This window comes from Halyomorpha halys, unplaced genomic scaffold (assembly GCF_000696795.3).
Source record: "Halyomorpha halys isolate HHAL.00 unplaced genomic scaffold, Hhal_1.1 Scaffold143.1, whole genome shotgun sequence".
Taxonomy (NCBI): Eukaryota; Metazoa; Arthropoda; class Insecta; order Hemiptera; family Pentatomidae; genus Halyomorpha; species Halyomorpha halys.
This window is the reverse complement of record NW_027114557.1, coordinates 1026396-1039026: the sequence shown is the minus strand read 5'-3', so window position 1 is coordinate 1039026 and position 12631 is coordinate 1026396. Positions and strand designations below refer to the sequence as shown.

At 29.3% G+C, this 12631-nt stretch overlaps 1 protein-coding gene across 1 annotated transcript in view; it reads left to right on the top strand.

Moving 5' to 3' along the window:
• The window catches only part of LOC106678429 (spermine oxidase), a 13320-nt gene extending 11715 nt beyond the window's left edge, over positions 1 to 1605 (top strand). The window contains exon 10 of the mRNA XM_014416910.3: positions 646 to 1605. Coding sequence (XP_014272396.1) covers positions 646 to 771 — 126 coding nt within the window. The 3' untranslated portion in view covers positions 772 to 1605. The remainder of the gene's footprint in view (positions 1 to 645) is intronic.
• Positions 1606 to 12631: the final 11026 nt, after the last annotated feature.

The following is a 12631-nucleotide window of genomic DNA, read 5'->3' as shown; positions in this document are numbered from 1 at the left end:
TATGTTTTTGTTTTCCTTATGTAACTATGTGTTTGTATCTTTTTTAGCCCTGACGAAGCCCTGCAACATGGGGCGAAACGTTGGCTCATTAAAATAGTATAATTCTACTATTTGAGTTTTTTTGACCGCACCCGGACCATATTCCTTTCATCTTTCCACACGGTCAATCAACATCTTCCAGTATTTTCTTTTAATATTTAAATTCATTTAATATTTTATTCTTGTATAAATTCTTATTATTCCAATATTACAGTATCATATTGATGACCACTGAAACAACTTAAAAAAATTATAAGTATGATGAAGATGGTCATGTTTACGGTTTAAAAGAACAAAAATAGTTAAAAACTATTTATTTTCCGACTTTTCACCCGACTTTGTAAAGCTTCTAATAGGTAAGTCCCCCAAGGTTTCAACTTGAACAGCCCTGAAGCTGCTCTACAAAGTGTGGCGAAATGTTGGGACATAAATCGTTTTTAACTATTTTTGTTCTTTTGGACCTCAACCTTTCTTCATATTTAAAATTATGTGGTCAATTATTTTCTTATATAAAAAAATTATAATTCAACAGCTGTATTAATATGTTTATTTATTACAAATAATTGGAAACATTTGTATGCAGACTGATACTTTTCATTGTTACAGCATTCATCCATATTATTTGCGGGCGAGGCATTACATAGAACATGCTATTCTACAACACACGGGGCATTCGAATCTGGAAAGGAACAAGCCATGAATCTTGTCAATATCATAAACTCCTCAAAATAACTCTTTTTGTGTGTTTTTATGTGTGTGAATACTACTTAAAAATAATATTTCTGAATGTTGTTGGTTTTCCATTGTATTTTGAAAATGAATTAAGCTAATGAAAACATTCTGTCACCAGCAAAATAAAGATAAATTATGAATTTTATACTTTATCGCTGAATTAACAATGATATAAATTAGTGACCGATAATTCACTTTTAAAATATTTATCATTGTTTGACGTTTTAATTGCCTGCGTTTGGCAAACTTTATCCTACTGACGCCTACATTTTTAGTAAAAAAATGTAACTAATAACTAATTTTTCATTCGGAAGAAGTTGACTGTATGAAGTAGATCATAGGAAGATAATCCGGGTGACAGTCAATAAAGGTACCAAAATAGTAGAAAACAATTTATTCTCATGTTCTGTCAATTCTTACAATGTTTGTATCTAATTTTCATTTAGCCCTGTAAAGTTGGTTGAAACGTGGGTTAAATAAATGGTTTTCTTCTACTATTTAGGTATCTTTATTGACTGCCACCCAGACTATCTTCCTACAATCTAATTTTTCAGTCATTAATCACGATTAAGGCAAAATAATTAATCGGAAAATGCTACTACTACTGACCAAAAATTTAGTTGTTATTCATAACTAATGTTTTAGTTATAGTTACCATAAATTGTAACATTCTTGTCAATCTTATAAACTCCTCTAAATAACTTTTTTGTGTGTTTGTATATGTGTGAATACAACTTAAAAATGATATTTCTGAATGTTATATGTTTTCCATTGTATTTTGAAAATGAATTAAGCTAGTGAAAATATTCTGTCACCAGCAAAATAAATATAACTTATGAATTTTATGCTTTATCACTGAATTTACCTTGTAACCAGTATATTTTACTTTATTAGGTGCTTCTAAATATAAACGTCCATTGCAAGAGACCTATGGTCGCCATACTATCAGTTTGATGTTTGTTTTGAAATGTGTCAAGCCTATTATCCGAATAATAAAAACATTCTTTCTTCTTCTCTATTCCTTTTTTCTATGTTCCCAAACAAAATATTTTTTAAAAACATGTTAAAATATCAAGTAGATGTCTAGAATAATAAATAATTGTTGCTATTTTGATCTGTTAATATGTGAAACTACTTGTTATTTTGTTGTGACTTAACGTAGAAAAAAATGATCTTAGAGTTCATCTACACTAATTTATAATGATGAGAAGATAGTTGGCAATGGATAATTTAGTACCTCTTACATTAACCATGTAAGGCTCACCAGATATTAAATAAAAAAATAGATAATATATATAATGAGAAAATGGTTGGGGACGCGTTCAGTGTAGAACACAAATAAGTTAAAAACTTATTCATTACTGCCAACATTTTGAACAGAATTTCGAGCCTTCATGAGGACCAAGAACAAAAAACAGGATAACCAATGAATAAAAGGATATGAAAAAATGAAAATGAAAAAATAACTTTATTCTGGGACATATGTCCCCTAAGAATAATTACATGGTTCATATAGTGAGATTTTTATCTGGCGAGCGTTTACAAATTTTCAGATAGTTTACTACTGTTTATAATGTTAATCAATACCTGCCTATTTATTTGATTACAAAGATGTGGAGGTTTGGTTATTCAATAAATGAAGGAATAGGTGTTGTTTAAAGGAGAGAATGGATGAGGACTGGCGAATGGAGATGGAAAGAGAATTCCAGAGGAAGGTTGCAGGTATGATGAAGGATTTGCTAAAGAAGGAGGTTCTATAGGAGGGCATATATAAATCATTCGGATGGGATCTGGTGTTTAATGAGTGGATGGATGAACGAAGAGTGAGGAGATCTATGATATAGGTAGGTTTTTTGATGTTAAGAACTTGGAATAGAAAAACACTAAGGAGGTATTGCCTTCGGGAGGTTGGATAGAGCCACTTCAACTCGGAATACCAGCGGGAGACTTGAGAGTGCCTAGGGAACCCAAAGATAAATCTTACAAAACAATTCATGAGTCTCTTCAGTCTCAACTCTAGTCCTGCAGATAGCCCTCCGTACACCAAGGATCTGTAGTCGAAGTGGGGGAAGACGAGAGAGGATACTAGGAGCTGATGAGTGTTCTGAGGAATGGAATTACGGAATTTTAGGAATTGTTTGAGTACAATTATGGATTTGCGTGTGATTTGGGAAATATGGTTATTCCAGGAGAGGTGTTGATCAAAGGTGACACCAAGGTTTTTTATTGTAGGATAGAAGTGAATCGGTTGGTTGTTAAGGAAAAGTAGAGGACAGTAAGGGAGGGTATGAAGGAGGCGCTTGGAACCGATAAGAATGGCCTTCGTTTTTCTGGCATTCAGCTTCAAATCATTGTTAGACGCCCATGCGTTAATGCTGTCAATATCTTCCTGTATCTTTTGGATGGCCTCAAGCATTTCTTTATATACGAGTGAGTGATTAAAATAAATAATTGTACAGAATGAAAATAGATAAAAATAAAGTAATGAAAGAAGTAGGAAATAAAATGTATATATAGGTAATCAAATATGTAAGGAAAATAACATAATTAATGAAATAAAAATATAAAGTTGACTGTAAAAATTTAGATATAAGAAGATGGTCAGGGTTGCGGTCAAAAGTGAAACAAAAATAGTTCACAACTATTTATTTTCAGACGTTTCGCCCCACTTTGCAGGGCTTCATCAGGGCTAAAAAGATACAAAAAAAAAATGAAAACTGAGAATATTACTACAATAAGGCAATTTAAGCTAGCATAAATATTATGTAAAAATAAAGTGATAAGAAATTACATATAAATAAAAGGAAGGAAGACGTAAAATAGTATCAATATAAAATAAAATTGAATGAACAATGATAAGAAGGTGGCCAGCCATTTAACGACTATATTTCTATTTCAAATGTCCCGTATACTGGAAGTAGTCATAAAGATATAACGAAAAATAAAAAGAGAAAGATACAGAAATATGATTATAATAATTTTCTAATTTATATATTTAGTTATAGGAATAACTAAGTCAAATTAGAATGACACATATCGTTACTAATAATACGAGTATATACTAAAGAAAATATAGTTAGGCTATTTTAGCTTAAATTGCCTTATTGTAATATTCTCAGTTTTTTTTTGTATCTTTTTAGCCCTGATGAAGCCCTGCAAAGTGGGGCGAAACGTCAGAAAATAAATAGTTGTAAACTATTTCTGTTTCTCTTTTGACCGCAACCCTGATCATTTTCTTATATATAAAGTTATATAATGCAAAGAAACAATGAAATATGAATATTTTAATTTAAAAATTAAATTTATGGGGAAAAAAAAAACAAAGAAAGAAACAAAATACCAAGTTAACTAAGACAAGAAATCATTTATATTTTATTTAACTTTATAATGAGGTGAAGATAGTTTCCAACTGTCTTATAGATATATAAGAGGAGAAGATGGTCAGGGGACGGTCAGCAGAAAAAACACAAATAAACAAGAGATTATTTATTTGTGCTGATGTTTCAACCTGATTTTCAGGTCTTCATCAGAGAGTTATGGGCAGAAAATTCTGGCTTCACTCAAGGTAATACTCAGTGTAGCCAGAATTTCCTGCCTAAAACTCCCTGATGAAGACCTGAAAATCAGGTCGAAACGACAGCACAAATGAATAATCCCTTGCTTATTTATGTTTTTTCTTCTGACCGCACCCCCCGACTATCTTCTCTTTATAACATAATATTTTTATGTTATTTTCCTTACATATTTAATTACCTATATATACATTTTATTTCCCACTTCTTTCATTACTTTAGTTTTATTTATTTTCATTCTGTACTATTATTTACTTTCATTCTATATATTCTTTTATTCATTGGTTGTTATCTTGTTTCTGTTCTTAGTCCTGATGAAGGCTCGAAATTCTGAACAAAACGTTGGCACTAATAAATAAGTTTTTAACTTATTTGTGTTATTCTCTGACCGCACCCCCAACCATATCCTCGTATATATTAATTTATCTTTGGCAAAGTTTGAAATACTTTTTTTTTTTTTTTATGATCATTGTATATGTGAAATGAGTAGTTCTTAAATGGGATTTCCTTTAATGCTGTTTCTACTCGTTTACCACTGGTAGCAAACCCTGGACTTTTTTTTTTTGTGGCCAAGACAACCATTGGAGTCCTATACTGCCTGACCATGGTTGGGGGTCAAAGTTTTACATTTTGAGGGACCGCCACTCAATGAAAAAAGTCAACACACCAGGCCGGATTCGAACCAGCACCACCAATAGACATTGAATTGGTAAGACTGTGTCTTAACCACTGACCTATGGGCGGCCCTAACCCAAGACTATACAAATGCCTATTAAACAAAAGAAGCAACAAAGTCGGTGTCTACACACTTGTTATGTTCTTTTTTGGCTCCATCATTCAATTTACTCTATTTTCATTATAAAAAGGATCAAAATAAAGATAGGCGGAATGAAATAAAACGTAAATATCAGCAAAGTAGGTCGTAAATGATAAAAATTCATAGAAATAGTCCTACATATAATATAAATAGTACCTTTGTTCTCGAATTTTTTTTTTTATTATTATAAGCTACAATCATTAAATTGGCTGTTCACCTCATGTTGTATATGTGCAAAAAGGCTTGGTTTAATAAAATTCGGACTCCTAAATGGTTTAAAAAAAAAAAATTTAAATGAAGAGGGAGAGTGATTAAACCCATCTATACTATGAGTTTGATCACGTCTCACTGGTTAGTATCATAATTCTTTAAAAACATGTTTCTTCCATTTCTAAGGATTGAGGTTTACTTGCCTTAGTATATATTCCGTCAATGTAGTGTAGAAAGTAAGGTACAGGCAGTGATATATTTCATTAGTATTGAAGGATGTGCCCATTATTTTATGCACTGATTTTATATATTAATTAATGCAGAGTTTCATTCATTAAATTTATAAAGTTATGACAGATAAGAAAATAATTTGGCTTAATGAAAATATTTTTTCTTATATTCAGGATTTTAAGGATTTGTTTTAATCTGAGTTAATTTATGTCCATCGTATAATTTAAGGTAAGAATAATTAATATTAACATTTTTTTTTTTAATATCAAGAACTTTTTAAATTTGAAAATATATATAATAGTTAAATAGCTTTATAAGTAGTAAATTATGTTTATAAAAGGAAGTGAGTCCAGGTGTGGTCGAAATTACTCAAATAATAAATAAACAATTTATTTTGAGCTAAAGTTTTGCCCCACTTAGCAGTGATTCATCAGTGCTAAAAAAAAAAAAATAAAACAACTAAAATAATGTACCAAAGTTTGAGAGTGGATAACATCAAATAAAAGTAAACTAAGGTATGGCTAAAAATATTTGTCCATGATAATAATCTATGATTGTTATGACTATCTTGCTTTAATATTATTTTGTATCTGTTTGCTAGCAAATGTAATGCCATTTTTTAACCATAAAATTTCCTGACTCCCCTACCCTATTGATACCTTGTATCTTCCTTCAGCTCATTCTTTAGATTTTATTCGTTCAGAAAGGTGGCTGTCTATTTTGTTCATTATTTTCCTCTTTTATCTTCACCTTTATTTTATTTTTATTTCTGTGTTTTAGTGTGTACTGTATTTTTATATTTTTGTTTTATCTATTTTTTTTTTTACTTAAATATTTTAAATTATTTTTAGCTAAAACTTAGTTTACTTTCATTTCATGTTATCTATTCTCTTACTTTCTTACAATATTTTAGTTGTTTGTATCTTTTTTAGCCCTGATGTAGCTCTGCAAAGTGAGGCGAAATTATTATAGAAAATTTTATTATTTTTGTCTGTAAATAAAACGGTAGATGGCGACGCTATGATACTAGATTGTTCTAGATCAGTCTGTCCTAGCATCTGTTTATAAAAACACTCTCGCTGCCTTTATCTATAAAACCCTCCCTAAATTCCACAACAGAAATGTTGGCTCACAATAAATAGTTTATTTACTATTTGAGATATTCTGACTGTACCTGTACCATCATCTTCCTTTTGTATATCACTAACAGTCAATCAACCTTCTTCCAATAAATTATATTTAAATAACTTAAAGTTATTTTTGACCTTTTTATTTGAAATTCTCTCTATAATTTTTTTAAACTTTTGATTTTGCTTTATTTTTGAGTTTAGTGGAAAAATGAACTGGATTATGGGCAAACTGCCTAAAACGTTGTTCAAAATGTTAATGTAAATTAAAAAAACCAAAAAAAAAACCAACTAATTTCTTCTTGAAAAAGAAAATATAATACAAAGTACTTAGAAACCCTTTTGAACTTGTCAAATGAAAACTTGAAATTTATAATTAAGGTGTAAATTCTAAAATAAAAGGAGAGAGGGTGATAAAAACTAACCTTTAGATGGTGTAGCATTGCTATCTATGAGAGAATGGAAGAACTTTCATCTCCATCATTCCCTACCAGAGAGCACTACCAATGTTTGTTAAATGTATAATGGTGATTTATTCATTGAATTGTAAATAATTTAATCTTCTAATTTATAAACCATATAAATATTATCATAATTTATTTATAATCTTAACACTTTCATGAGACTGGTTAATATTGTTTAAATAATTAAAATTTTATTGTATATATGTATATGTACAGTTGACTGGATACCTACTCCACACTTCCGCTTCATTGTTTCTTTCTGTTCAACCAATTTCTTTGAACAGGTAGGTTGTCCGGACTTGTTCCTTGGTCATTTATTATCATTTTATATCTTTATTATTACTTATTTATTTATAATTATTCTTTTATGACGTTTATTTAATCTCTATATATTTTTTTCCCCTTCCCCGTATTGTTTTTTTTTTTTAACTGTATATTTTACTTATTTTTATAAAAAAAATTTTACTCTTGGTTTTGTTACTTATTTTTATTCTTATCATTGTATCTTATCTTTGTATTTTTATTCTTATCATTGTATCATTTTGTACCTTTTTAGCCCTGATGAAGCCCTGCAAAGTGGGGCGAAACGTCAGAAAATAAATAGTTGTAAACTATTTTTGTTTCTCTTTTGACCGCAACCCTGACTATCTTCTTATATATAAATTAAAATTTTAGTCTCAAAACCTTTTTTATTCCTTTATTAGTCTGATGTTTCAGCCATCCTCAAGGACAATCCAGAGAAGGTCGCTCACCTCCGGATTTAAAAATAGTACCATCTAGAATGGATATTTCATAAATAACAATAAACATTACAGGCAACCTTAAAATACCAAAGGTACTTGTTTTAGAGGGATTGGAAAAAAAATAAATAGATAAAAAATAAAAAAGGACAATCTTAGTACAATTTTAGAACCAAATCATTTAAAAAATAACTTGACGCAGGCTATTCTGCCCAGGTCATTTATATCAGTCCTCAAATTACCCTAATTAGTCAATTGTTCACATTAAATTCAAAATTAAAATTATTTATCAGTCAACCTTCTTTATTAAAATTTATCACTACAATCTATATTTGTGATAAATTTGCTGAATTGGTTGAAACGTCGGACTTATAAAGGGATAAAAAATGTTTTGAGAATAAAATGGATAAAATTGTATTTATTTAAACAAAATTATCATAATTGTAAATATAATTGTTTCAATAAATAAACCTAAACAAAAGAATATACTGATATACAGTAAAATGATTTTCTTACAGCTTTTGCATTCTTAGCCGATTGTTTACATGTGTACTAGCTCTTTGTAACTTTTAGGAAATAACAAATAGTCAAATTGGACCAGTATATTCTATCACCAATTTTTTTATTTCTGGTATGTCCTTATTTCACACTAAACCTACAGGTCACCTCATCTATCTTATGCCTTTCTTCCTTTTGTATGGACCTACAGTTAATTCCTGTAGGATTTGCTATCTCCTTCATAGCCTTAGGCTAATACCATACGGTGTAAAGTTTCTTTCCTGCAAGGACCTGCAGCTAGTTCTTGTGGGATGCCCTTCTCGACCGTTAGCTAGTGGAGTGTAGTTTCCATACTGCGAGAATTTACGGCTAGTTCCTGTAAACTCATCCTATCAATTTGCCTCTTAACCTGTATGAACATGCAATGCCCAGGCCTTCTAGTATAGAGGATCATATCATAAATGGAAATCAAAACTAAGTTGTTCAGAGACATCTTGACAATGGGATTTCCCATTAATTAATTTAATAACTCTCTAAAAAATTGTTTGTTCCATTTCTTGGAATAGAGGTTAACTTACCTTAGTACATAGCCTATAATGTAGAGTAGAAGGTAAGGTAATGGTACTCGTATATCTCATTATTTACGAAGGATAATGTGTCCATCATTTTATATACTAATTTAGAATGGAAGGACAGAATTGTTTTGATTTTGAGGTTTTATCTGAGTTCCATATCACTATTATATATGGGCCTAAAAAGGTTGTTAGTTCAATATAAATAGTTTAAATTTTTATTATACCCAGAAGTAAAGTATAAACTAATTTCTGTCAATGGATTCTGCTTTAGAAATGTTTCAAAATCATGATAGTAAAAATGTTACCACTCTCTGGGGGTTCACAGGCCTAATTTTTCAGAATGAAACCATCTAATTTTAGGTTTATTGCCAATAACTGCTTCAGTATCACAAGTAACTGAAACATTATTATAAACTATTTTATAATACATTTAAATATGCTTCAATTTAAGACCTAATAGGATTCTTTATGATCCGTAAATCTGTAGATAGTTTTTTCAGAACCAATATTTTTTTTCCAAATACCGAGAAATTATTTTGTGAATTTATTTTGGCAAATACCATTTTAAGCTAGTTTTGGAAGTATTTAACAAGGCTTAAACTGAGCCCTAATAAAAATCTACATTTAATATTATTCAAGATACATTTGTTCTGACTTCCGTATATTGTTTTAAATAAGAAACTACATTTTATGAATTCATATTGGAAAATATCATGAAAATTACTATGCTTAGTGAGGTAATACTTGTAAATTAATTTATAGTGTATTCAATTAGCTTCCAATTGAGCCCTAATATACTCTATTTCAAATAGTTCATGAGATATCAAAGTTTTCCCTAGATATAACTCAATTTCGTCGTATGTTTCATAATGTCAAAATCATAAAAAATACCCAATATTAATTATATTCCACCAAATAATGTGATAACTTATAAATAATCAGCTTGTTTTTAAAAAAAAAATTATTAGTGAGTGATAATAGTGAAAGATAAATTGGAATTGAAGTTATAAAATTAAATAAATAAGTGAAAAAATAGGCTAATTTGACAAAAATTATTAGAATTTTAATAGTTGGATGTGAAGTGTGAATTTACAGTTAATATTTTCCTTGAGGACCTCGGCAAGGTTGAATAAAATATTAATAAAGAATATTTAAGACTTGAATGTTTACGATTTATTTTATTTAAACAAACAAAAAAAAATGTTTGAAAAATTTATCTTGAGTTTGAAGCTTAATCAATGATTTTCATGATATCTGCCAAAATATATTTACAAGTGTTGTTTCTCCTTATTTGGAAAAAAATAATGATGTGTGAAAAACTGTATATCAGAAAATATTGAATGTATAGTTCTAATAGGGCCCAAATATTAGTCAATTTATTCTACAGGATATATATATATATATATTTTAGTGCAGTAAGTAGTTCTTAAGATATTGAGCATGGACAATAAACAATGAGTAAGAACTGAACAAAACAGTTTTCTCCAAAAAGCTTAATTTTGATGGGAATAAAGAGAAACCAAAAAATCAAAAACATTTAATGGGTAAAGTTTTCAATCCCAGAGATAAAAACTCAATAATTAAGAAAAATTTTAAATCCATTAATTGTAAATGGGTTTCTAGGTACAGATTTAAATGAACTGTACTGCACTGGACACCACAGTCTCTGTTGTAGACCAAGGAGGGTTTTATAACAAAAGACAAAGAGTGTGTGTTTCTAACGGATGCCAACAGCAAACAGATCTCAAACAAAGGAAACAATAAATTGTTCCACTGTCTAAAGCAATGTTCCCATTAACGGTGATCCTTTATTTGTAATTGTATTTACAAATTGTTTAGGCTACAAAAAAACAATTTTAATAAATATAATAAGAATAATATATAACAAATAATAAAACTTATTTTCTACGGCAAATTCCTTCCTAAAATATATTTTATTATTTGATTTGTAATCAATAATGTCCTTTTGTACCGAAACAATGTGTAAATGTAACTATGAATAAAACATCACTGTTATTTGGCAACCCTGCTTCGGACATGGGACTGCTTGGCTCTCCTTTGTTCTGAGATCAGTTGGGAGTTGACGTCTGCTTAAGCAACACACTCTTTGTCTTTTGTTATAAAACCCTCTCTAAATCAACAACAGTCACACCAAAATTTGTACTATTTAATCCTTTAAATTTTACTGATTTGCCTAGTTAAGCTGTAAGTAATACTTAAGGAGTCATTGACTATAAACATAAAAATCAAAGATAAACATTTTGAAAAATCTTCCATTTTAGGAGTGGTAACAACTTTTTACCATCGTCTTTTACAAACTGTTTGAAATCAGAATTCATAGATAGTAATTAGTTTAAAATCACTTTTAGTTTACTTGTAGTTTTACTGGAGTGTTCAGTAATAACTTTACTTTATTGACATTCAGTCCCTTAAAGATGCTTTTAGCATTCCTTGACTATAAATTAATATTTTCAACATTTAAAATTTTTTAATAACTGTAAATTGTTTTTAAAAATTAGTAATTGAATATTACAATCATGACGTGATTACTATATAATTGTTTTATATTTAATGCACATTACTGTATCGTGTATAAGGAGGTTTAGAAGAAAGGGAATTTTTTGTGAATGTGAAACTTTGGTCAAATTCCAAAAAAAAAAAGAGATAAAGTAAACTTCCCCTTTATTTTATTTCAATAAACATGAACAGGGAACATGACAATCATATTATAAAATGTTAACATCCTAAATATGACATGAATAAATTCGGCCAAATTACAACCACTAGCAATTTTTTTTCATTACATGTATCAAAAATTGTTTACAAAAAATACTTCAACAACAACATTCCACCAAATTGCCTTCGGACGTTGTTATATTGACAATTTCTTTTTTTTTTTTTAATGTCTTCTTAACAATCTACAACTAGTATTTCTTTTTTACAAACTGTCGCCAGGCTCAGAAAACATTGTTTTGTAACTTCCACCCCAACTAAGAGAATTACAATAAGATAGCTATTGAGTCAAAGAAAAAATAAATGTGATTGGAAGAAAAAAAAAATATTTGTATAAGTTAGGTAATAAACTGTTTTGTCCAAGTAGGAAAGGAAGTGGTCCCAATTTTTTTTTATTCCCTGTTTAGAAGCTGTGGAAAAAAGAAATGGAGAAAATATGCTATAGTGATGTGATATGTTTTGAAGAGGAGGGTTAAGATATCGTTAACATTAAAACATTCATATACATAATGCAATAAGTAGCTTAACTATAGCTATGAAAAAGCATTTTTTCTTTTTGGCTGTATACCTTTGGGCCAGGTTCAATGTTGGTTAAATTATTTAATGTAGCAATATAATTAATACAATTATCATGTTTGAATATGCTTAAAAGTACATAGAATGAGACATAAATTTTTTCTTTAATTGCTTCCAATTTTTTTGAGAAAGCTAGTTTCTATAATTTTCAAATCATCACTGTATTTCTGTCAAAACAAAGGTTATAAACATTGTTTCTTTCAATGCGCAACTTAAAATATATTTAAGAGGTCCAAAAAAGAATACTATATTGATTCTGTCTCTCCTCTCTCTCTTTCTCTCTCTCTCTCTCTCTCTCTCTCTCTCTCTCTCTATAT